A 27,393-nucleotide genomic window follows, 5' to 3' on the forward strand; every position below is an offset into this window, starting at 1 on the left:
AGTCTTAAATACCAACAACTATAATTGTAAACACACATTAGGTGCCAGTAGCCCCATAATCACCAAATCCTAAGCTTTTACCCAAGTGGTCTTACTAATTAAGGACAATGAAAAAGCACATTTCCCCCCTCTGCCTTTTGACAGGTTCAGTGGGACATCAAAAAGAATTCTTATCCTGGCAAGCAGATCTAACTGGCTAAGACTAATAATTTTTGAGTGGCCTCAAAGTGAAAGAAATGCACTACCATTATGTTTTTCTAGCACATCTCACTTCTTTAACTATTCTAGTTCTGGCTGATCTCTTCTGCATCTCAGGCTAATGTTTGCTTTCACCTGTAAAGTGCCTACTACCACAATGCCTACTGAACACAGAATACACTTAAAATGTCAGCTCCTTATTCATTCCAAGTCTGTAACATTGAAATTTGTATTTTATCTGAGTGGTATTAGTTCCCATTCAACTAGGTATTGGATTCACAAAGGGCAAGGATCACACCTTACGTTTCCTCTGTGGCCTCCACCCTCACCCTACCATCTAGCACAGTGTTGGGACCCCATGAAGCGCTTCACTAATCTACCAAATGCATCAATTAAAACCTCACTGCAGGGGCGCCTGGGTGGCTCAGTCAGTTAAGCATCCGACTCTTGATTTCAGCTCAGGTCATGATCTCAGGGTCGTGAGATCGAGCCCCAAGTCAGGCTCCTCACTGGCCACGAAGCCTAATTAAATTCTCTCTCCCTCTCTCCCCCCAGCTCTCGATCTCACTCTCTCAAAAAACAAAAAAAAACTTCATTGCAAAGCTTTTGGTCATTCTCTACCATAGGTTAGCTCAATATCCTATAATTAGCTGTAATACTGAGGCCACATCACATTAACAGTTTACAAATATTAATATAAATGTTAAATCCTAATGTTCCTTTTATTAATTTAGTTGGTTAGATATGGTGGATAGCTTTTACAATGTCTTTGTAAACCTCTTTTAAGTGAGAATATAAACCAAACCCCATCCCCCGATAGACCAGAGTCAACTGAGTACCTGTTTGCCAAATAACTTTCTAGAAATGAAGGTAGCTGATAGTAATATTTTGTCCTAAGACTTAAGTCCTGGGCCCGGCCCCTTACAACCGAGCCCAGCCCAAATAATCGGAGAGGGGAGGCTAGTATCACCTACTGTGAAAAGTGCTTTGCAGAAAGTTATATACACATAAGTGTGTGAGGCACATAAAATCTTTATTGCCACAGGAAGCAAGTGCACTCGTCCCACCTCACCAACAGATTTAAGAGTCACAGAAACGCAGACTTCACATAATAAAGTACAACACAGACTTGGGGAGAAATGGTCCCTTGGACTATATTGGCTGTAATACTGAGGTAACCAATTGACCTTGTTCAGTGAAAATACCTCTAACACAATGAAAAAATCAACTAGTTATAACACCCAATTCATATATACAATTCAAATAAAAATATATATTATTTGCTTCAATGTATAGCAAATTTAATACATTAGTGTTTACAAAATAAAAACTGTATTCTACTGAAATTTTTCTTGTGCTTCCCCCTTATCATTAAGCTTGAAAGACCAGGAAAGTGTGATACTTAAGGAAACTTATTTATGGATTTAAAGATGCAGTTTGTGGGGCCATGAAAGACGGATAAATATTAACTGGAAGATTACCACATCTTTAAAAATTGTTGCTTATTAAAATCTACAAACTTGAACTGTAAGACACAATTAAAAAAAACCCACAAAATTTCTCAAAATAGATTAGAATACAGGAAACGTTTCATGAAACTACTGAGATACTAACCAGTTCTATGGCTAATATTAAAAACTGAACAATCTATTTAAATCGTACTCATACTATTTCTACACACAGTGAACAATACAACCACAATAATCAACCTTAAGCTAGCAACAAAGTTGCAAGGTCCATAAAAAGCTTCTTCAGTGGGCAAAACACTATGGTACAATTAAAACATTTAGGTAGGGAAAAGAGCCTTTCAATAGCATAAAAGTTGTTTACTGGTGTTTCTACTATAAAGCTATTCTACAAATCAAAATAAAAAAGCAATTATATATGTGACAGTGATCAGAGACTACAGTCCAGACATTTCATCTAACATTTGGCTGATGAATTTTAGTATAACAGATTATGACTTAATATTTTTTACAGTTATGACCTAGAGCAGAACTAAAAACAAAAAAACACCACATATTCCAACTCAGGATGCTGTTCTCAGCAATATCTGGGTTTAGATGAATCTGGAAGAAGCAGGTAAAGTTGTCAAATGTCTTCTCTTAACCAAAAAGAAAAAATGTAAATTGGTAGAAACGGTATTTTTTTTTAACTATGGATTCCAATGTGAAATTCTCATAAGTATGCAAGGACATTATTAACATTTAAGTACACCCCCATAAATATGCACGGAGCCCATTTATTAAATAGGGGGAAGGAATTAAAATATAAATGAATTTTAAGAAAAAACTGCATACACAAATATGAAAAGTATACAAAACTGTAAAATAAATAATGAATCCAGGTGTCAACTAGACCTCCACAGAATTATGCCTGCAAATGTGGAAGTAGTGATTGTCCACACTTGGATGGTCTGGATGGGAAGACATTCCCCAAGGGAGAGCCGCCTACTTTCTCTGACTCCATCCAGGACATCAAGAATTTCTAGATATAAAATGGTTCTTACTCTACTATATAATTATAGCCTTTTTAACAGTCACCATCCTTATCACATTTGGGGTTAACTTACTATGTCTTAATCTATTTAACACATTCTTAAACAGCAATGTTTAAGTCAACGGCTTTTACACATCAGTTCACCTGTTTCAAGTTCTCTGTCCAAGGAATAGCTTCCTATTTTTATTATGAGATAATGATATGATGCAACCCTCATCAACTAAGAGAGATTTTCTACTCTATTGCTCATTTTTTAACTTTACTTTAGTATTTATTAATTGCATAAATGCGCCTGACTGAGCCAGCAAAAGTGACATTTTACTACTAAAAATGACACATTTCCTGTTAAACAAAATCAGTTTTATCCAATATTAAATCCACAATATTTTCCTTGGTTTAAATTGAGCATTTGCTTTCCATTTTTTTCAAAGTCACTGCAACCTTGCCAGTAACTACATCACTTAAACTTTCTTTACGACTGCAAAGATTCTAAACTCTAACATATAATAATATTTATGCTAAACACACTTAAAGTAGACAGTGAAGTTTCAAGTAAAATAAAACTGTATCCACATTTATTGGACCAAACATGTCTCCACATCTAGATTTTACTTCTATAAATTACACAAATACATCGTACATTCTTAAATAATGAATGCTTACAATATTAATTTGTAAGCTTTTCCACATAAAACAACTTACACAGGAATATGAATGGATCAGTATTTCTGTTACAGACTGCAACATTCTCTCAATTTTCTCTTTTGTGGCTGTTGTTTTGTCTTCCTGGTTTCCGCAGACTACGAATCAGTCCTTATGCTTTGGCTATGAAATCTGTTTGAGCTGAATGAGGCAACGTTGGTTATTAAGGCTTATTTCTATGATGGAGCATTATCCTTAAATTGAGTGCCATTTCCAGAGAACAGTGGGAGAATCACAGCTATCTTGAATCTTCAGGCTCTGTTTTGATGACTTTCTTTTCTAAAGTAAAAGCTGAGTGAGGGTAGTCTTTTAAAATCCCAAGATTCTCTGCATAAAAATGAAAACACAAAGTGTGTTGATACTTTAAATCAATGGATCACAAAACACAAATTCCAACTCATGAAACAAACCCCCAAACTCCGTAGCAAACAGTATCAACTATTCATAATTCTGTAATTCCATACAAAAATTTTATGTTTATAGAGTTGCAGTTACGAGCTTGGATTCTGGATTTAAATTCCATCTCTGCCAATTACTAGCTGTGTACATCTCCAGGCAACTTACATATCTCTCTAGGCCTTAATGTCTTTCTTCTTCTATAAAATGGGGATAGTATCTATATAGGCTGGCATGAGAGTTAAATCATGAAAGGCACAAAAAAACACTTAGCATATAGACCATGTTTTTCTTTAATGCTTGGTTCAGCATGATAAAAAAATATGTAAAATAAAACTGGTCATGCATCGACAACAAAGTTACTAGCTAAAATATTTAATTACTATCAGTAAAAAATGACACAGAAAACATTTTCAATGTTCAAACATGGAACTCTTATTAAAAGTTCTAGCCACGAAACGTTAGGGCGGGAGAAATGGGGATCAAAGAATGAAGACTACTTTCATAAGGATTCATTTCTTGGAGTTATGTGAGTACAGTTATTTCAACCTCACAAAAACACTGCAGAATGACAATAAAATGTAATACTTATGTAAAGTACTAATACTGGAAGATACATTATCCACACACACGTCTGCATACACACGTACACTTTGAAAAGGATTCTAAATGTGTAACCAAAACTAATAGCTTATCTGAAATTAAGCAGTTCCATTTATGAATTTACTCTCGGCAAAATTTAGCAAGAGTCTAAAAATAGTAGCTACCATTTACTGAATTCCTATCAGCTAGGCAATTCATATGTGCTACCTTGTTTAATACTCGTAACTATTCTACACAGTAGAAATTATGTCTGTTTTACAGATGAAGCAACAGCGTTCAAGTGACTCCTAAAGATGGAATGATACCAGATACTTTTTTTTTAAGACTTTTATTTATTTGACAGGGAGAGACACAGCGAGAGAGGGAACATAAGCAGGGGACGTGGGAGAGGGAGAAGCAGGCTTCCCGCAGAGCAGGGAGCCCGATGCGGGGCTCGATCCCAGGACCCCGGGACCATGACCTGAGCCGAAGGCAGATGCCTAACGACTGAGCCACTCAGGCGCCCCAATACCAGATACTTCCAAATGGTGCTGCTCTCTGCAGTGCTGCTCTCTAATACTTTGTCTAACTCACTTTTTCTTGGGGAAAAATGGTCAAATATCGAACTATAATAAGGAACAGCTTATCCTTTTATGGAGTTGTTTACTTCTGAAATATAAATATCATCCCCAAAATGCATCTGCAAGAAAAGTTTAGATTTTGGTATACAAGGTTGTCTTAGTGTGAGAGCAAACATGTTATCTATCAATTTCACAGTATGAAAGGCTGGAAAAAGGCAATTACATGACTCAAATCAGCCATGTATTATTTGGTTTAAAATTTTATATGAAAGGCACCATTTGTGTAATAGCTAATCAAAATAGTATCATCCTTCATGAGTTTTTTCCCTGTCAATTCTTTGGAATACCATGTTCTAAAAAGGACTGGCCATTATTATGGCAATCTATTATTTCCAAGGGGAAAAAAACTGACTAGTAACATTGTTAGTAATGACCCTTTTTTTTGGCTGGGAGTCGGGGGAAGGAGGAGTGGAGATAGTGGGAGGTCAGAAAATAGAATTTAAAGATGTCTTATTCAAGTGTCACTCTCTCTAATCACATCCCATATTCTTACCCGACTGGGACTTCGCCTCACTGGAGTAAAGTCTACTCAGCTCTCCATCCACCACAAAATGATGGGGCTGTCTGTTCTGTAAATTAGGCATTCGGAGATTCAAAGGTCTTTCTCCTAAAGAAAAGGGAAAAAAAAGCAATCTGATTAATATTAAAAACACACTACGATTTTTCTTAAAAATAAGTTTTCACAAATTGCCTGAACACTCCTTAGGAAAGGAGTAAGGAAAAGCCAACAGGCAGTGAAGAATTTAAATAAAAGCTAGAGAAGTATTTTAAATAATAATTTAAGAAGGAAATGGCAATTCATGCTAGTTCCAAGGTTTACAATTCTCCCAGGACATTTTTCAGAGTGAAACATGAACTAAACAAAAGACTGAGATTTCCAGTTAGTACTCCAACTCTGACATAGAATACATCCCCTCTGTAAGGCATTTTCTTACCAGTGCAGAGCTTACCAAGACATTAACACATAGTAACAAGTACTAGAGAGACAGAGTTGGCTTCAAGCAATTGCCTATTACTAAACAACAAAACCTATGGCAAATCATGAAGACAGAAATAGCACAGATATGGTAAAAACACTTTATATGCCAAATCACCTTCTCTGTCATAAACCTAAATCCACACACTTAGCACACTGCCACCCCACATGACATTATCCTGGTTTCACAAATTAGAGTCATCTAGTCTTTCATTAATTTTACTTTTGCTTCTTAACTCTTAACTGTCAACGATGACTAGAGAAGTTAAACAAGACCTCAACTAAACAGTTTCTGTAATATTTTTAAAAAGGAAGAATGCGTTTCTCCTCCAGCACTCTGATCTGAGGACATATTTTACCCTACACTTGGAGAATGCTTGTAAAGATAGTATTCTCACTTAGAAAGAAATCTGTTTTTTTTTTTTTTTTGACAATGATAGCCACTCTCTAGAAAAGTTTAACAGTAATATGTAAAACAAGAAGGTCCTACACAAAATTGTTTTTCTTCAAACACACATCACTACTTGAAACTGGAGGATATATTTCTATATTATATACTGTGCATCTTCTTCTACTAGAGTGTAAGCTCCAAGCCAGCAGGGACTTAACGTCCCTGATCCATCTGTGGTGCCTAGAAGCATGCCTGGCACACTGGAAGAGACTATGAGTAAATGACAATGACTTGAGATTTTCTTCATTTGTCAATACAAAAAAATGAAAATAATTTTTTAAATGATAAAAATATTCATGAATCACAGCTTTCTAAACTTAAGAGTTTAAACAGTTTCCAACGTACCACACCAAATATAGTTTCATAGGGACTGTAGGCCAACCTAAAGCCTGAAAGAACACAAAATTTCTGCAAGTCTCTCCATTCTTACACCATCTCTACAAACCTCTCTACTCTTGTCACAGTACTTTAGAAGCGGTTACTGTATTCTCGTAGGGACCAAATGTTAGAAACTTCATAGACAAATTTGTTTTTGAAATCAAAGAAAATATGAAGCTGTGATCTTTTAAAAACTAAGAAACGTCTCCCATGGCATCAGTTTCTTTGGGGAAAAGGATCTATACTGTTTACACGTCCCATTCCCACTCACCCTGTACAAAATACGGGTCAACTGCACGTGTCAACTAGTTTAGGGATAATAAGGTAAAAAAGCAAACAAACGTACAAACAAAAAAACCCCAAAACTTTTGCTAGTTGAATCTGCAGGATGAATCCTTTCCTTTTTTTGAAAAAGAGACAACTGAAAAACGAATTTTTATAGGGAATGTATAACATAATCTCTATAAAATATCAGGATTTAAAAATAAGCCAACTTTTGTTTCTCTGTACAGTGCACAGAGTCACTGGCTCACAAAGCGCAGGCCATCTAAGATCCACCTTGCCCCTCCGAGTTGTCAGAAGCCACGCCGTTCGGGCTGTGCTCTTCTGAGGCCTGCCTGTAGAGTCCTGCTGAGAGCCTCCTCTCAGCATGCTGCAGTCTCTCATAGCCAGCTGGGGTGCAAAGGAACTCCATCTGCTTTGCCATCACCTTTTCAGGCTGCTAGTAAGTAAAGCAAAAATAAAATCAGGAACTAAAACATTCTACAGTTTTTTTAATGGTTTAAAGATGCCAATTTCAGACTCCAGCAAATATATTTAGTATTCATTAAATTAGTTCACACTTCATGTGGTATACACGTTCCATAAATACGCTTAGATGTCTATATCATCATGTTAAAACATAAAATGTTGGATTCTGTGCAAGAGAAAAAAAAAAAAACCCTCCTGCTGATCCTTTAAAGAGAATTCCATTTCAGCTCAAAGGCAAAATAACCTTAGCTTTGTTTCCCGAAGTACTGAGTCCTTTAAAATATTTTTTTTAAAAAGAACCTCAGAGCAACAGCAACATCTGCCACAAACTGCTTCTAACACACAGGGTGAAATCTTGGCATTTTTATTTTAGGATTTGGCACTACACATACTCTGATAGGATGACAGTATGTTGGGGGAGAAAAGGTGTAAAATGGCTGTCTAGAGGGACAAGTCAAACACCCCTCCCACCAAAATCAAACAATGCAAATTACAAAGGAAAAACACCAGTGCCAACGAGACTCTTGCCCTTCATCATGGAATGAAACTGCAGTATTTCCCAACCAATCATAGAAAGACACGTTTAAAATACACAAGTAAATAGAAATTCATCTTTGCATGTGTTTTGTAAGTTCCTTCTTTATGTACTGCTCTAAATCACTTATCTGTGATATTCAAATCAGTGCATTTGTGATATTTTGCCAAGGAGGTTAATAGTCAAAATGCAGATATGAATCACTGCATGCCATATAAAAGAGTAGTACAAGGAAGGTGCTCTATAAAATTAGTTACAAAAAATCCTGATTCACAATAGTAAAAATCAATAAGTGAAAAATACTAATTCATGGAATAGGATAAAAGCTTACACTATTTTTCTGAATGCACATAAACCAGATCAAAAGGAGCTGTAATTTCAATTCATTTGAACTTAAATAATTGAATCAGAAGCATCTAAAGCAATTCATCTGAACTTACATAAAATGTCAGTAAGATTTCTAAGGAGGAAGTATATTTTTCATCCTCCTAAGAAGAAAAAAACAAAACTTGGCACTACTGAATTTGACCAAGAGCAGTCGCCAGGCAGAAGATCAAGAGGAATAAAACTTATAGTGCTAAAAGGTGGTATTTGTAGAAATGACTTTTTAAAAGTAATTTCAGGATACAACAATTAAATAATAGCAAAAGCCCCTGAAGATACATATTAAGGTAAGAATTTTTTCTCATACATGAATCAAAATGACTTAACGATAGCTACAATGCCAATGAATAATGTTTTATTGAGAACTAGTACTATTTTATCTCAGAGTTGTATTACACACAGCCATTGTCAACATGGCTTTCTTCCTGGTATCAAATTGCTTCTTTTAAGTTTTCTTAAGTAGAGAATTTTTCTTCCTACAAAACTAAAAAGAATAAATAAGTATTACTATATCAGATTCTGCTCATAACCAAATCAAACTATGTTGTTATTGCTATCCTGTTGATACAGCTGTGGATCAGATGACATTTCAAAAACAACCAGAAATAAACCCCGCCCTCAGATGCTTAAAACTGAAGCTAGCTGAAGCACCCATTTATTTTTCAATCTACAGATATTATTATGAAATGTTAACTGGTGGTTTACGTCACCTGTGAACTGAGAGCAGTGAGTTCTTCACTCTTAGCCTTAGCCTGCTGGAAGAGCGTTTGCACGGAGTCCTGGAAATCTGGAAATCCATCCTATGCGTCAAAGAATAAGTCCTTTTTACTTAGAGTTTGTAAATAAAATATCAACAACTCAGAAAACAGGGCAAAAAAACCCGCTTTAATCCTACTGCCCAAGTAATCATGATTAAGATTTTAATGTACAATACTTCCTTCCTTTCAGTCTTTTATGGTACAATTACCTTATTTCTACAGTTGTAACCTCACCAAAAATATAAATGAAAAAGATAATAAGACTTACACATCTACATGAGAATGTAGACTTCATGAGCATTAATAGTGGTTATATAACGTTTCATACAGCATTTCATCTAGTGGTTCAACTAATAATAATCACTATTTTCACATCGGACATTTAGATTCTTTTTCTTATTTTTGGGTTGAAAAACACTGCAAAAGTATTTTCATAGAAATAGCATTTTCCATAGCTTAGATTACCTAGTACAGTAGATTCCTAGTACAATTACTGCAAAGGGATGAACATTTTTATGAATATTCACTACTTCCCCTAAGAGCCTTTACTGGTTAATCAGACCGTAAGTTTTTCTTGCCAGCACTGAGTGCTGTTTTTTTCTTAATTGAATTGGTATTCAAAAATTTTTTAATTTTGTATATTGTAGTTGTATATACTCCTATTTTGTAAATTCTTCTATCACTACAAGCTTCAGAAAGGCATTCTTTAGAGATTTGATAAATGCTCAAATCTACCCTCTAGTATTTTAAAGCTTTACCTTGTCTGCTTTGTTTTTTAAATTTAACTCTCTAACCCATCAGGAATTTATTTTGTTATATGTAATGTGATAAAGAACCAATGTAAATTTTCTTCAAAGTGCTACCCAATGATCCCAACCTGAATTTCTGAAGAATTCTTCCACGCTGATTTGTCATTTCTCCTTCCAACATTTCATATGACAGGCAATGGGGATCAGAATTAGAACGACCTGCACTCGGGGAACCTGCGTGGCTCAGTTGGTTAAGCAGCCAACTCTTGATTTCAGCTCAGGTCATGATCTCAGGGTCACGGGATCGAGCCCTGCGTCAGGCTCCCTGCTCAGCAGGGAGTCTGCTTCAGGACTCTCTCTCTTTCCCTCCCTCTCCCTGTCCCTGTCCCCCCACCGCTTGCTCACACACACACACACACTCTCTCTCTCTCAAATAAATAAATCTTAAAAAAGAGGAAGAAGAAAGGAAGAAAGACCTGCACTCATGTTCCAATTCTACCACTTACTAGTTAACACTGGAGAAGTAACTCAACCTTTCAGAACATTAGTCTCCTCATATGAGAAATACAGAGAACAGCATCTATCTGTTAGGGTTGTTGTGAGAAGCAGATAAGAGACGGCCTTTAGCATGTACTCACTGCTAAGTAAGTGTATCAATACATACTAACTTCTTACATTAAACAGAGCTTACTTGGGGCACTCTCCTCCTGGACAATACATCAACTTAAATGATTTTCATTCTATACTTTATATATATAAGAGCCACTCCATCTACTACTTTTTACAGGTTGTTATGTGGTTTTTTTGCTCATTTATTGCTTCACACGAAATTTATATCGACAAACATCACAACAGTGTTGTTTTAGCAACTTTACTAAAAACCATTAAAGGACTCCTCACAGAAATGGTCACTGACCTCCAAAATATTTCTCCCCTAGTTTCATGAGCTATATATTTGTAGCAAAGGGTAAATCACTAAAAACCAAAGCTCTTATACTAACATAGCAGAAAGAGATGTAATAATAACAAAATATTTTATCTTATTTGAAATAAGAGATACTGATTCAAGAGTTTCTCCCCCATCAGGGTCTTATTTCTCCACTGTGGATCTCTTGTTTTCAAAGATTTCCTCTACCAAAATTCATTTCTTAAGTAATAATTTGCCATTTTTAAATTCAAAGACATGAAATGAAATAGAGTCAGGGCAAATAAATTTGACATCTTGAGATAGTCTTATGTAGCTTTATGGTGGGCCAACATACAATCAGCATTTACTTATTTATTTATTTATTTGAGAGAGTGTGTGTGTGCGTGCACTAGAGAGCAAGCACGAGCAGGGGGAGGGGCAGAAGGAGAAGCAGACCCCCCGCTGAGCAGGGAGCCCAACGTGGGGATCCCAGGACCCTGGGATCACAACCCCAGCCAAAGGCAGACACCCAACCAACTGAGCCACCCAAGCACCCCAAACAGCATTTTTAAAGTATTGAAAATAGTTACCTTTCTAGGCCCCCACAAGACCAAGGACCTTTGACTCAGAGGAATGTATGGAATATAATCATTAACTGAGCTAGTATGAACTTTATACACATGGATACAATCTAAATCTAAGTGAAAAGGACACTTGTTTAGTCATTCCATGTTTCTCTAAGAACTTATTTAGACCTACAAATCTAACTTTCTCTTTAGCAGTCTCTCCTTTAAGTGAAGAGCACCTATCTGTTAGGGTTGTTCAACGAGGGAAGCTAGGAGAACACTTGGAAAAGCAGAGAAGCTATCATTTTCCAGGTGACTACCATGTACCCCCAGTTCCCAACTATGTTCTGTGTTTTACACTTATCATCTAATTTAATCCCCACCATGGACAACCCTAGGTTCCTCCCATTTTACTGCTATGGACACTGGCTTCAAAGCCTCTGCTCAAACTATAAAATCCCAGAGTTACCGAATTTATAAAACTCACAGCAGGAAACAGAGGCACACCTCTTACAGCTCGATTTTTCATAAGCTGAACTGGTTTAACTCTATGATTTACACTAAGTTCAAAACCCAATTCTACTACTTATTTACTGTGATACTGGACAGACTATTTCATCTTTCTGTGTCTACTCAACTAACTTTAGAACCATTTTAAGGAACCAAAAAATTCATGAAGAACACTTAGCACAATGCTTGGCACATAGATATTACCCAATAAATGTTTGCTACTGATATTTATTAAGTTCCCCTTTAAAGCTACCAGATTTAGGGGCGCCTGGGTGGCTCAGTCATTAGGCGTCTGCCTTCAGCTCAGGTCATGATCCCAGGGAACTGGTCAGTGGGGAGCCTGCTTCTCCCTCTCCCACTCCCCCTGCTCGTGTTCCCTCTCTCGCTGTGTCTCTGTCAAATAAATAAATAAAATCTAAAAAATAATAATAACAAAGCTACCAGATTTAATCATAGTAAAATAGATAGCATGCTATAAGTGACCTACTGCATCTCTATGATACAGGGGGAATAAGATAAATTTCAGGGATATTTACGTAGTATAGCTATCTTAGAGATTACTTACATAGTATAAGACATCTTGGGTATTTAACACTAAAACGAGCAAGAAAATTTTGACCATATTGGTAAGGAACAGTTCTACTGGAAAGAACAACGGAAATCTGGAAATACTTGTTTATTCACTCATCAAAAATCTCTCATTTGCCTAATAGGTTCTAGATTCTGTACTCAATGCTGGGTAGTCAATGACTCCTGCCCTTCTGACAAACAATCTAGAGAGAGAAAAGGACAAGGAGATCCAGAGCATAGTGGAGGACAGTGTGTCAGGAAGTCTTCTAAGAGGGCAAGATGTCTAGGCTGAGACTTGAAAGAAGAGGATTCTCTAGGGAAAGAGAGCAGCATATAAAAGCCAGAGGCAAAAAGAACAGGACAACACACCTGAGAAGCTGGAGAATATTTAATATAGCTAACAGAGGGAATATACTGAGAAAGAGGGAGCGGTGAGAGAAGTTGGATATGCGGGGCCAAATTCTGAGAGACCTTGTAAGCCATGTTAAGAATTGTCGATTTTTATCTTAAATTCAAAGAGAAGCCACTGCAGGTCTCAGGGAAGAAACGAACCAGATCTGCATTTCTGAAAACCCAATCTGAACGTGCGGGGGACAATATATAGTTCCGGCTTTTCAACGAGCCCTGGGTGAAGTGTGCCCAGGCCAGAACCTCCAATATGCCAGGGCTGTTTTCAAAGGAATTTACAGAAGAAAGAGCGATCTAGTCTTCTGTGTCAAGAACTAGATGTGTGATCCCAGGCAGGAAAGTTAACCTCATTATTTCCAGTGTTCCCAATTTTTAAATAGAGATTAAACGATCTGCTTTATCCACCCATTGGAGATTCATGGGGATTAAATGCAGTAATGCAAATGGTAACTCTTGGAAAAGTGCACATTGCTATACAAACATATGGTGGCACCACTGTCAGGATTATTTAACCATGAGAATATGGAAAAGCTGAAAGGGGGAACTTCAAAATCTACATGTGAAAGTTTTTGGGAAACGGACACTGCTCCTCATTAATAAAGAGAAGTAAAAACATGCAAAGAGCAATAAACTACCATATCCAACTAATCGGTGATCTCTCTGAAACCGAGTACATGAGTCATTCTGATTTGCTCCCACAGTCTTTGATGGTTCATTACGGGCAAACTACAGGACTGAGTAGCTATCACTTCATGACCTATGTTTTCAGGTATCCAAAACATATGGCTTAGAAAGAAGAGTGAGAACATTCCCAAGAAACTGGTCTCTTTAACATGATGTTTGGTGCAGGACTTTTGTTATATGTCTCTCAAGCTTTTTTCCCAAGAACCAGCTGTACCATGCTATGATTTATCTTCATGTCATATTCTTGGCTACTGCCATTAATCACAGTGTTCCCTTACTGGTGAGATCCTGATTCTGAGCACTGAGAAAATGAAAGACACAGGGTGGGATGCTGTTCATGACCTAATTACTCTCATCCCATTGGTCTCCACCCCCATTCCTCCTCAACCTTGCCCCCAAATACCAGCAAGCTGCTTTAAGCTACTGCTTAGCTGTCTTTAAAATGGCTTGTTCCAGCAGATGTTCTCAGCCTCACACGTGCATTTTCTTTTCTTTTCTTTTACTCACACTTTCTATATGAATAGCAGATTGTAATGCTTCTGTTTTTCTGATCCAGAGGGGAAGAGTCTACATCAAATTAGAGCAGCTTTCTTTCAACAAGCTTGGTAACAGCGTAGGTGGATGTTCTGACCCTTTTCCCTCCCCCTGCCTCCCCACCCCACTGGAACTGCTAGCAGATGTTTCCTCTAAGTCTGTCTTCTTCAAGCCCCAATTCTCTGACTTTCTGGTCTCTGTTAACAAACTGCATTTCTTTCATCCAGTTATCTCTGATTGCTTTGCACTCCCAGCCCACACAGGATCAAGAATGCTGTCACCTTCCATCTCTCTGCCTAGTCTCCAGCAATTTCAGTGAACGAAGAAAACCTACAGATGAGATCTGAACAGCAACAGCCCATTTAGTCAACTCCGTGGCCAGTCCCAAGACGGGTTCTCTGACATATTCTTCCTCTCTTCCAAGATATTACTACAAACACGGAAGGTAATGACAGGATTTGTTCATAGAACACATTATGTTCTTAATGAAAAATAAAGGCTGTCAACTGAATCCACTTTTAATTAATATTTTTAAAAGGCACGAGTGCCAGGGACTTTGGGTGCTGGTTTTTATCTCCTTAACTAGTTGTCAAGCTGTCTTAAATATATTCTCTCATAGGTATAATATAAATAAATCAAACTAATTTTTCTTGATTTACTGTTTATCTTCCCAACACCGTGCTTCTCCTCATTCTAAACAGTCTGTCAAATGGCAATGTCTTATATTTAAATATATTTTGTATATGGTTAAACTTCCCACTCAAAACTTAACAATTGCTTGGATATGCCTCCTTGAAACAGAAATTGCTAACTGCCCCTCTCTCCCCCTTTCCTAAAGACTATCATTTCTGCACATACCTGGCCTTCCACACCCTGCTAGCAGGATAAAAGGTATTATCCTAATAGCGTTTCTTACACCGAAGGTGCTCTGTGAATGCTCATCAGGAAGGGGGAAGGTGGTACTGCTTTGCAGTTTAGGAGTCAGACCTAGATTTGAAGGCCTGGCTCTGCCACCAGAGAGCAATGTGGCAGTTTGAGGGAGTCACTGAGACTCTCTGGGTGTCTCTTTGGCTATAAATGGAAATCCTAAAGCCTCCATATAAGGATAAACAAGGTTTGTGATAATGAATTTCAAACGCCTAGCAGGGACAGGCATTAACAGATTCAATAAAAAAGTTATTTTTGCAAGTGTCCCCGAGCTAGATTTGAGGTCTCTGATGAAAAAGAAAACAACAAACATAATTCATTTTCATTTTAGCTGAAAGTGGATCCACACCAAGGGTTGTATTCCAGGTGGACAAGCTATTCATCCGGCCCGGACAGGAGAAATATTCCCAAACCTCGCTTACTAACTAACATACAGGGCTGAAGAGGCGCCTTCCTTAGAGGCTTCGTTCCAAGTGATGGGTTACCCTACGGCCTTCCCAAGCTAGCAGGCTTTTTCCTCTGTGTCTACTTCATTATTCTCAGAATTATAGAAAGGTCAAAATCTCTCTGTTTCCTAATGTCTAACATTCGCTGTAGGAAGGGGCATTATTTAAGGACAACAGATTATCCTGAGTACTTCACTACAATACGTATCCTATATTAAACAATAACAACAAAAACAAAAGCAATCAAATACATAGCTAACTATCCTTTAAGGGGAACAACCTGCTACATAATAAGAGGGAAAAAATTAGACAAGGATTTTAAAACTTCTACCCAACCCTTCACAAACAGACCAGGAAATTACAGCCTTTGGCAACAAGAACACACCTTACTGAGCCTGAACAAAGTGCTAGTTTTGTCAGTGTGTCCTAATGTACTGGTAATGGCAGGAAAGAAAAGGTTCCTTTCCCTTACAAGTCTATCTCTGATGTCATTTCCATTTTATCTACTGGACATTACATTTCTTTTTGTTCACTGCAAAAATTATCTTTTTAAGATGAAAAGTCAGCAATTTGGCACGTATGCTAATTGGTTATTGTCAAGGATTTTAGAAAAATGAAAATGAAAGAAAAAATTCTCATTAACTTGGGCCTAGTAATTAGTAATCTGCTATAATTTATAATGTGCTAAGCTTATCTTTATAAGCATTTTCTGTTAATAGAGAATTAGTAATTCAAATGAAATAAGAAACAGTATGTTCAAAGAATTCTAAAATCTTTCTAGTTTTACTTATGAAGCCCTTGGTGTCAGTCATAAATTCTGAACAAATTGGTCTCATTGTTCTCTAAACATGCACAGTATTTTCTTTCCTCTGTCTTTGCCCATGCCAGTCCATCTTTGTAATGCCCCTCCACCTCACATCTTTACCTTCTGAAACCCTACCTTTCTTTTAAAACCCAGCTCAAACAATATCTCCTCAATGGAGCCTCCCTTAATCTCTTCTAGTGCCAGGAATTCTCGCCCTCGCTGGTAGCCACATAGAAAGTAGGTATAAACAACACACTAATACTTGATGAAATGTCGTTAAGGGAGTAACAATCCTACACAACACAAACTACCTCAGTGTCAGCTTCTGGAATCAAATGAGTAGCTCTGGTATCTCAGATCTGAATTACAGTACACAGAGAATTTAGACAAGGATTGATGCCACTACTGTATATTTTGCAAAGGATTACACTGGATCCATGTGTAGGTATACACATGCATAACACACACACACTCTGGAGAGATACTGTTGCCCTGCAATGCATCAGTGCTTTTGAAAAACAAAACAAAATTTAAAACAAACCAGCAAAAAAAAGTAAACTACTGTCCTAAATTAAAAGCTCAAGTCCCTATTTATTTTTGGGAAACAAAATCAAGACTTTAGAGTCTATAAAGAGCATTTAAAGTAGCCTGGGTTGATGAGTCACTGTCTTATTTAGGAAGGGTTAGAACTGTTATTCACAGAAAAAGGAAACACCGATTATCTTAATTCTAAGTCCAGAACTGTTCAAGTGGCTTTGTGAATGCTAGTAAAACAATAAACTAACCAAACAGAACTATCAATTATCTCTAGTGGAACATATTTAAAGGAATAGAAGGGTCACACCTAATGCTATAACCCAACACTCTGAGCTACTAAAAGGAAACTCAAAACATTGCGCTGGATACAAAAACACTTTGCTTAAATTTCGGTAAGGGCGACCGAGGAGGTCAGAAAGACTTATCAATACAGCCTAACAAGAAAAAATGACAGCTCAAAGAGATCTCAAACTTAAACGTACAAACTTAAATGTGATCTTTGAACACAGACACAAAAGGAAACCAGGGCTTAAATGTGAGAAGAGGCCGAGTCAGAATTACATAGAGGGCCAACGGTGAGAAAGAGGCGGACAGAATTTCTACCCCAGCAGCTGACTACTCTTCCTGGTCCCTGGGCAGGTTTTGTACCTTCTTTCCTCTAAATCCTCGGATGGCACATGCCTTCTTAGCAGCCTCTATGTTCACCTGCCTTCCCTTTCAGTGGCAGAGTCACTGAATCTACAGGGATCCTCTCTTGTTCATTATCTTGGGATGCAGTAGGATAAAACTATGTCATCACTAGTTAGATTATCTTCTAATGGCCTTTTAGATAATTTCAGCAATTTTTTTGCATGGTATCAGATGCTAACGAATCTTAAACATTACTCGAGAGCCAACAGTGACCACTGATTACAAATATAAGCACAATTTTTTAAAGTGTGGCCTTTAAGAGATTAAGAGAACTTCTTCTCTTCTTTGAGAACCACTGCTTTAGGGTAAAGTTTTTATTTTAAGAAGTCAAAGATGCTTAACCATAGCCATTCACTCTTTCACCTGATCTTATTAAGTGCCTATTAACTGCAAGACGCTATTATCAAATCTGAATATAAAGTAGTAGACAGGTAAGAGCTGTATGCTCATCCAATGGGGCAGACTGATAATAAAAACAAATACTAATAGTTTCAGATACCAGTAAGTTCTATGAAAACAAACAAAACAAACCAGGAGAATGAGCCTAAATGTGATTTTGAGGTAAGGGTGCCCTTTTAGAAAGGGAGGCAGGGAAGTCAGAGGAAACTCTCAGCTATGAGCTGAAGCCATGTGAAGAGCTACAGAAAGATCTAGGTAGGGGAACAGTGAGTGCTGAGGCAAAAAGAGTTTGGCATGTTCCAGCAACAGAAAGTGGGTCAGTGTAGCTGGGACACAGTAAGAATGGGGAAGTGTGGTAGCAGATGAGGTTAGAGATACAAAGTCAGAGTCAGATCATGTAGGGTCTTAGACGTCTCTACAAGTGTATATTTTATCCTAGGTACAGTAGAAAGCCACTGGAAAGATTTAAGTGAGAAAGTGAGAAAGGGATTTACATTTTTACAAGATAATTGCGGGGATACCTGGGTGGCTCAGTTGGTTAGGTGTCTGCCTTCGGCTCGGGTCATGAACCCACGGTCCCGGGATTGAGTCCCGCGGGGGGGGGCGCCCTGCTCAGCGGGGAGTCTGCTTCTCCCTCCGCCCCGCCCCCCACCCCGCCTGTGTGTGTGTGTGTGTGCACGCGCATATATGCGTACTCTCTCTCAAAAATAAAATCTTTAAAAAAAAAAAGGTATTTGTAGCTTTGGTGTGACTGAAAGACTATATGCAAACAGATACTTAGTTAAAAGAATGAGAAGAATTTAGGGTAGTCAAACACAGCTTATCTGCTTTAACTTGAAAATAATGGATGTCTAAGAGAGTACAGATCCCCATCCCCTGCCCAAGAAAAAAAAAGGAAGGAGCTCTCAGACTTCAAATTTCTACTCTGCTGCAGACTGGCCTTTAAAACAGACATTCAATCCAAATTAAGGAACAGTAGTTTTGAAACCATTCTATAGTTCTGACAACCCTAAGAAAAGCGTATTTTTTTTCTTCCTTAACTCCCACCTTACGTCTTGCAGGCCTAAAATCAGAAGGACAATCTCGGGACACCTGGGTGGCTCAGTCGGTTAAACCATCAGACTCTTGATTTTGGCTCAGGTCATAATCTCAGGGTCCTGGGACTGAGCCTTGCGTCAGGCTCCCAGCTCAGTGGGGAGTCCACTTGTCTCCCTCTCAATCTGCCCCTCCCCCTGCTCATTCTCTCTCTCTCAAATAAATAAATCTTAAAAAAAAAAAAAAAGTTCAGCCTCAACATGATCCTCTAAGAGAGGCTTGATTATAGGAAAGTCTCCATTACTTGGAGCTACTAAATTGTCATTTCCCTCAGATCGTGAATATAAATAACCTTTAGCTCCTCTAAATGTATTTGAAAATTGGAGGGGGAGATGAACCATGAGAGACTATGGACTCTGAGAGACAAACTGAGGGTTCTGGGGCGCCTGGGTGGCTCAGTCATTAGGCGTCTGCCTTCAGCTCAGGTCATGATCCCAGCATCCTGGGATCGAGCCCCAAATCGGGCTCCCTGCTCCGCGGGAAGCCTGCTTCTCCCTCCCACTCCCCCTGCTTGTGTTCCCTCTCTTGCTGTGTCTCTCTCTGTCAAATAAATAAAATCTTTAAAAAACAAAAACAAAAAAAACCCTGAGGGTTCTAGAGGGGAGGGGGGTAGGGGGATGGGTGAACCCAGTGATGGGTATTAAGGAGGGCACATATTGAATGGAGCACTGGGTGTTATACGCAAACAATGAATCATGGAACACTACATCAAAAACTAATGATGTAATGTATAGTGATTAACATAATAATATAAATTTTAAAAAAATAAATGTATTTGATAAGATGACTAATGATATACATAAGATTATTAAAAAAATCATTTAACCAGGAGAGTTTTAAATCTGTAAGAAACACCTATTGACAAATCAACCTGTGATAAACTGACTGGACATCAAGTTCATTATTGTTTCCTTCTAAGAATTTCTTTAGTATTCTAATTCAAATTAGATACTTCAAAGCAACAAAATTCTGTATTGTCTTAAAGATTCCACAATTCATTCACATTTTTCATTTGTTTATGGAACATCCTTTTTTTCAGTTTGAACTAGCAAATATTATTAGCATAAGAAAACATGCATAATCTTACCTCCACTTTAATTCTCTTCGGGGATAATTCATCTCTTTCTCCACATTTTGACCTGAATGGAATGGGAGAGAGAAAAACTTGAGAAAGTAACAAATTTTATTCTAAAGACATCTCAATCTATGAACTTCCACCAAAACATATACCCTTGAAACCCTTACACCAGAAATAAGACATTCATAAAGAACACTGACATAACAAAAAAGACTTTTCATCATTTCTAAATTAACATTAGGGAAATATGCAGACACCATTATATTACACATTTTAAAAGGCCACTACCTAAGAACTTCCCCACAAAATAAGTACTCAGTAAACATGTAATGATCATCACATAATGAAAAAGGGAAAAAAAAAAATCAAGGAGGATTGTATTGCATGGTATCTTTTTATGGATCAGTAGGAACACTTCAGGATAAAATGACCAAAGTGGCCATTTAAGATGAATGCTTAAGGCTACGTAAGATTCAAATGCATGTTGTCTATCGAAACTACAGATGTATTTTCCCTTGACCTACGGATCTCTCTGCTGGGACTCTATCCCAGAGGTACCTACAGATATATGAAATACTACTGCCAATTAAACTGTAATAAGCCATCAATTATAAATTATCCCTCAAAGTGAAAGATGTTAAAATGTAAAAAAAAGTACATTTCAGAATCAACAAAGTATGTATGACATTATTTATTATGATGCTATTTATAATGATAAAAGACTAGAAACAACTCAAGTATCCATCAATAGGGGACTGGTTAGATAAATCATGGTGGGGCGCCTGGGTGGCTCAATCTGCCTTTAGCTCAGGTCACGATCCTGGGATCATGGAATTGAGCCCAGTGGGGAATCTGCTTGTTCTGCCCCACCCCCTGCTTGCGCACGTGTGCTCTCTCTCTCTCTTTCACAATAATCTTTTAAAAATAATTTTTAAAAAAAAATTCATACTAAAAAAAAAAAATCATAGTACATCCACACAATGCAATACCATGGTGCTATAAAAAAATAATGAAGATGTGTACATACTACCATGACGAGATCTCCAAGACATGTTAAAAGCAAAATATAAAATAATGCAGACACATACCAATTTTTTTTTTTTTTGGAAAAAAGGTAAAAAATGAGAAAATATATATCTGTTTGCAAGTGCATTAACACACATTGGAAAGATGAAAAAGAAACTAATAAAACTACTTCTATTGAGGAGGAAGAAGTTAAAAAGAGACCAGAACAGGAGTGCAACTTTTTATATTACGTATTCACATAGTTTTGGCTTCTAAATTATGTAAACATGTTATATATTTAAAAAAATATATATATTTTTTAATATTTTTTATTCATTTATTTGACAGAGTGAGAAAACACAAACGGGGAGCAGCAGAGGGAGAGGGAGAAGCAGAAGGAGAGGGAGAAGCAGACTCCCCGTCGAGCGGGGATGTGAGATCATGATCTGAGATCATGACCTGAGCCGAAGGCAGACGCTTAACCGACTGAGCCACCATTTTATCCTGAAACCACCATATTAACTTTTTAAGTTAAATATATTTTTAACTTTTTAAAGGCACCCCTATTTAGGGGCGCCTGGGTGGCTCAGTTGTTAAGTGTCTGCCTTTGGCTCAGGTCACGATCCCAGCGTCTTGGGATCGAGCCCCGTGTCGGGCTCCCTGCTACGCAGGAAGCCTGCTTCTCCCTCTCCCACTCCCCCTGCTTGTGTTCCCTCTCTCGCTGTGTCTGTCTCTGTCAAATAAATATATAAAATCTTTAAAAAAAAAAGCACCCCTATTTAAAAATATATGTAAGTATATAAATGTAAATACTATAAGAAACAGCTAAAAAATGTTGAAAGCAGTTGCCTCTGGGGTGTGGTATTCAGAAGGAGGCAGGGGTGGGGCAGGGAAACTGCTGAGTTTTCAGTAAAGCCCTGTGCACTATAGGATTCCTTAAATCATGTACATGTATTACTTTGATTAAATTACTTAAATAAAGCAGGCCGAAAATTTTGTGTAATACAGTGAAAAAATAAAAAAAAAATCACTATATCAGCTCTCGATTATCCAACTTAAAAAAAATCTTATAAATAATTCTATAATATTCTTAGCCTGTTCATTTAGTCTGCATAATTTTACTTTGTGTCAGTTTGTAAATATGTGGGCTCTTAAGGCAAGGTAGCAAAGGAAGCTGCTATGAGTTAGGGGACATAATGACAGTAAATGCCTCAACAGTGGCTTTTCAAACCTGAATAGGCACAAGAATAATCTGGGCCACTTGTGAAAATTTGGATTCCAAGACTCCATCCCCTGTACTTATTAGGACCAGGGAGGGTGCTCAGGATGTGGTTTTTCAACACACATTCAATTACTCTAACGCCAGGGGTCATGCGCATCTACTCAGAGAAGAAGCAGGACACAACTGATGGTGAACTAGAAATCGGGGTCCACGGGGAACAAGTGACTAAAACTGAAATGGTACTATGCCATCTTGCTTAGGATTTAAGTGAAGATGAGATGAAGAATAGTAAGATGTGTTTATATTAAATTTTAAAACCACCACTGCTTTTCAACATGTGTTTTACTTCAAATATTCCATATTCTACTTTCATATTTCAAACACATGTCCATATTCCATATAGTCTGGCATCTTCCAATTCTCCCTTAAATACTGGCCAATGGAGTCTTTTCATCTAGTCAACTAATCTCATTAGACTGCAAACACCTTGCAAAAGGAACCACTTTATTTCCTCCAAGAGTTCAACAAGTTCATATAGTTAGTGGGTATACAAATAACTAAATCTCATCATCACACTCAAAACCAAAGCATCTGTGTGAGAAGAATGTCTAAAACCACTACCAGAACAATGCTACAGTGCTAGGGAACTGCCTTTCAAAAGAAAGACAAAAGAATTAAAACAACAAAAACCACATTAGCAATGTTTTGAAAAGTCACTTCACTCTTTAATTTTATAGAACCACAATCACATCACACTTCTACTTTTTGAAAAATGCTTATATTCTATCAGTGGGTAGTGTTTTAAGTTCCACTTCTATCAAGCAATGCAAAATCCTGTCAATTAGTTAGACACTTACTTGGTGGTTCTGTAGGTGTATTTGTAGGTGACTTCTCGAGAAATCTGCCTAGCCAGGGCAAACAGTTCATCTCTTCTTGTCAGCAGGGCATTATCCTTCACACAGAGCTGAGCAGCCGCTTCATTAACAGTGAGCTGTGTATCCAAAACAAAGTTTAAAAATTATAAACATCTTTATTTCATCAATAAGAAAAATGTTTCACTTAAGGATATAAAAATGTCACATCACTATATAATGAGATCATAGTTTATAAAAATCAGGATGGGTCTTTCTTTATTCCTTATTAGTCCTAAGGCCTAATTTCATAAGAAAATCACTTCACCTGCCATCTCTCAGAACTCAAATTAATCAAAAGTCACCTTGGTTTTATGTATTTATATGCTTAATTTATTTTTGTTTAGGCATGAGTTTATAGAAAATAAGCAAAATAAAGTAAAAAATGTTCTGCATCTAATTTTTATGAAAAGCCAAGAATTTGATATGATTTGTTGATAATATTTCCCTAACTAAAAGTGAGTATACATGATCTGAAAGATTTTTTTTAATGTGAACAGATATGAAAATTCTTAGGAAGGAATAAAAATTTGATGATATGAGTTAAATATTTATCAAATTACTTAGTAAAAAAACAGAGTATCACAGATTAGGGCCATAAAGGAAATCACTAATTGGAATTGGAATCACCAATTCTCTAAAATTCACCTAATTCCACTCTGTTATCTAAGTGTTAAATAACGCCAATACAGAGTTGCTACTTGACAAAACACCTTGTACTGAAATTTAAAATAGCAAACGTTATCCTAAATTCAAAATCTGTAATTGTTTAATAAATCAGAAAAGGTTTTTTCCACATAATTTTGCCAATTTAAATAGATGTAGGGAATTGCCAAGTGCTACATCAAATTTTTTTTAAAAAGCAAGAAACACTCATTGCAGACATGACTGACAGCAAAGAGAATGGTGTGACGGCAGACAGATCTGAGGTGAGTCCTGCTCCATCACTTACCATCTGTGTGACTCTGGGCTTCTCAGAGCCTCAGTGTTCTCAGAGGCAAAAATAGGATAATCAAAATGGGAACTACCTCAAGGGACTAACAAGAAATAAATGAGACACACCTGGCACAAAATTGGTCTTAATATTAGTTCTTGTTTTCCTTTCATAAAAAAGCAGGTATTTACTTCCTCCCTACCCAGGCATCCCATTTTGTTCACAAAAATGTTACGTATTTAGAATTTTCAAAAATACAGAGAAGCAATAGAAGAAATTCAACCTTCTGTCTATTAATGCAATGCAGAATGGTTGCAATGCAGAATGCAAACCTTCCATCTATTAATATTTTATTTATTTATTTTTTAAGATTTTATTTATTTATTCATGAGAGACGGGGGGGGGTGAGGGGGGGGGCAGAGGCAGAAGGAAAAGCACAGAGCAGGGAGCCCGATGCGGGGCTAGATCCCAGGACCCTGGGATCATAACCTGAGCAGAAGGCAGATGCTTAACCAACTGAGTCACCCAGGCACCCCACCTATTAATATTTTAATATATATTACTCTAATATCTGTGTACATACAAACATGTACGTGAATATAGATTTTTAATCACCTTTTTTCACTTATGTATGCTGTATTTTTTGCTTTTATCATGTGTTAAGGCAGAAACTTGGCTTGTTTACATCAGCATCTGGCATGGGTTGGATATTCAATAAATATTTGTTGACTGATAAATGAATTTAAATATTCTTTACCGTATCATTTTTACTACCTAGACATATAATATTCCATTGTAGGAAAGAGCAATGTATTATTTAAATCAACCTCACTACGAACATTAAACTACCCCCACTTTTTCATGTGTTACAAAGTAAGCTGCAAGGAACATTCTTAACTGTGTATCTTTGCACACGTATTTAATTATTTTCTTGGAATAAACTCCTAAGAATAAACTTGTTAGGTCACAGAATATACTAAATTTTAAAAGATTTATGTATTTCACCAAATTACTCTCCAGGAAAATTGCTCCAAATAATAACACTACCAACAATTATATGAAAATCCATTATCCACAATCAACCAACACTGGGTTATTTTATTTGAAAAGCTTTACCAATTTGATGTATTTTCCATATCATTTGGTTATAATTTACATTTCTTTGACTATAAAACTGAACCTTTTTCTTATACTTTTAAATTATTTTAAAATTTGCTTGCTCATGGCAGTTGCCTGTTTCTTCTATTGCACTATTTTGTTTCTTATGGACTTTAGGAATTCTTTATGGGTTAAGAGCATTAACTCTTCATATGCAGTGGCTTTTCTTTTTCATAGTTTATCATTAGCCTTATGGTTTTTGTCTTGGGTGCAGAGAAACTCCCTTTCTCACCCTAATAATACACGAATGTTTTCCTGCAATTTAGCCTAATAATTTTATTTTTTCCACTTAACTATTGAAACCATTTAGAATGTGTTATGGTGTATGATATAAATCATATATCTAACATCCCCCTCCCCAGATTTCTACCTGTAATTTACATTGTCTAATTCTCAAATAATTTTGCTACGGACAAGGTTATAATAAACCCAGGCCTCCTATTTTAAACCTACAACTGAATATGAAAGCATAATAGAAACAATGTATTTTCAATCTTCTCCCCTTTTCAGCAAAGCAGTAGCTACAATGACCTTGAAGACCTTCTCAAACCCCTCTTTATGTAGCCCTTTCTTTCTTGTACTCATACCCTTAATTTGTACAGAGAACTGGTGATTGTCGGTAAGGTATTTTAAATGACAACATTTCAGAGGCACCACCTTATGCACAACCACAGAAAATAACCTTTCAGCATAAACTGAAAACAGTGTTCTAGTATTCCATCATCCTACCAGAAACCAAAAACACAAACATAACACATACTGTTACTGAATTCAGGCTTCAAGAGATCAAAAAGTAGACTGAGCTCTCCAAGCCCTTAGGGAGACTTCTGGTATTAAAACTGAGGCTGCAGGGGCGCCCGTGGCTCAGTCAGTTAAGCGTCTGCCTTGAGCCCGGGGCATGATCCCAGGGTCCTGGGATCGAGCCCCATGTTGGGCTCCCTGCTCAGCGGGGAGCCTGCTTCTCCCTCTCCTCCCCACCTGTGCTCTCTCTCGCTATGTCTGTCTGTCTCTGTCTCTCTCAAATAAGTAAAATCTTTAAAAAATAAAATAAAAATAAAACTGAGGCTGCAGAAATAACTATAGCTCACCCCAAGTTGTAATAAGAAGCTGACTCTTAAGGGTTCCCTCTCAAAAATGTATTTTCTGTCAGTGTTTTCTGTATTTTATACCCCAAATTGTTAATAATTAAATAAGTATTATGATGTATTTTTTTAAATTATACAAATACTCTAATATAGTAGTCACTGCAGTACCATACTAGCTTTTTAAAAATTTTAAGTTTCTAGGGGCACCTGGCTGGTTCAGTTGGTGGAGCATGTGACTCTTGATCCCAGGGTCATGAGTCCCACACTGGGTGTGGGAGCCTACTTAAAGTTAAAAAAAAAAAAAAAGAAGTAAAAATTCTAAGTTTCTAGTTTTTTTAAGTAGGCATCATGCCCAGTGTGGAGCTCAAGGTGGGGCTTGAACTCACGACCCTGAGATCAAGACCTGAGCTGAGATCAAGAGTCAGATATTTAACCAACTGAGCCATCCAGGTACCCCTAAGTTTCTAGTTTTGTTAAAAATGTAAAATAGATATTCTAATTGGTTTACTTCCTCCAATTCCTTTTTTTGGCTAAAAATACCAAAATTCCATTCATATTTTTATGTTAAATATTTCTTAAAGTTAGCTTTCTATCATTTATAACTAGACTTAAGTTTTCTTTACTGATAGTTAAAATTATAGCCTTTAACAATCAAATGACTGTGACTTTCCATTTGGTATTGTTAGCATAAAAATACCATAAGAATGCTGTGTGATAGGGAGGCTCAAAAGGCAATCAAGGCTTTCATTTCCAGCACTGGGAGGGAATGATTGGCCTCCTCATAGAAAACAACTAAAAATGTTGGATAAAAATGGGAGGAGAAAAATATCTTAAATGCATCAATAAACCAGCAAGACAACTGTAAGGACTATTCTGTTCGGGCTAAAATAAATGAAGACAGTATCTCAAAGGGAGCAAGTTGA

General features: G+C 37.0%; 2 protein-coding genes across 4 annotated transcripts in view; one reads left to right on the forward strand and one right to left on the reverse strand.

Annotated features, from left to right (window-relative positions):
* The window catches only part of NEMP2 (nuclear envelope integral membrane protein 2), a 360,288-nt gene that overhangs the window by 189,506 nt on the left and 143,389 nt on the right, over positions 1 to 27,393 (forward strand). The window lies entirely within an intron of this gene.
* Positions 1,213 to 27,393, reverse strand: part of NAB1 (NGFI-A binding protein 1) — a 47,424-nt gene continuing 21,243 nt past the window's right edge. For 2 of the 3 annotated variants that reach the window (XM_081813970.1, XM_081813969.1), the window contains exons 3-8: positions 23,240 to 23,373; positions 20,165 to 20,216; positions 9,203 to 9,292; positions 7,382 to 7,544; positions 5,512 to 5,625; positions 1,213 to 3,726 (exon numbers count right to left, since the gene is read on the reverse strand). In XM_081813970.1, coding sequence (XP_081670096.1) covers positions 3,638 to 3,726; positions 5,512 to 5,625; positions 7,382 to 7,544; positions 9,203 to 9,292; positions 20,165 to 20,216; positions 23,240 to 23,373 — 642 coding nt within the window. In that variant the 3' untranslated portion in view covers positions 1,213 to 3,637. The remainder of the gene's footprint in view (positions 3,727 to 5,511; positions 5,626 to 7,381; positions 7,545 to 9,202; positions 9,293 to 20,164; positions 20,217 to 23,239; positions 23,374 to 27,393) is intronic. The other variant, XM_081813971.1, reaches the window with a different exon arrangement.

The sequence above is a fragment of the Leptonychotes weddellii genome, chromosome 3, assembly GCF_054177405.1.
Source record: "Leptonychotes weddellii isolate Sample4059 chromosome 3, ASM5417740v2, whole genome shotgun sequence".
NCBI classification, from domain to species: domain Eukaryota; kingdom Metazoa; phylum Chordata; class Mammalia; order Carnivora; family Phocidae; genus Leptonychotes; species Leptonychotes weddellii.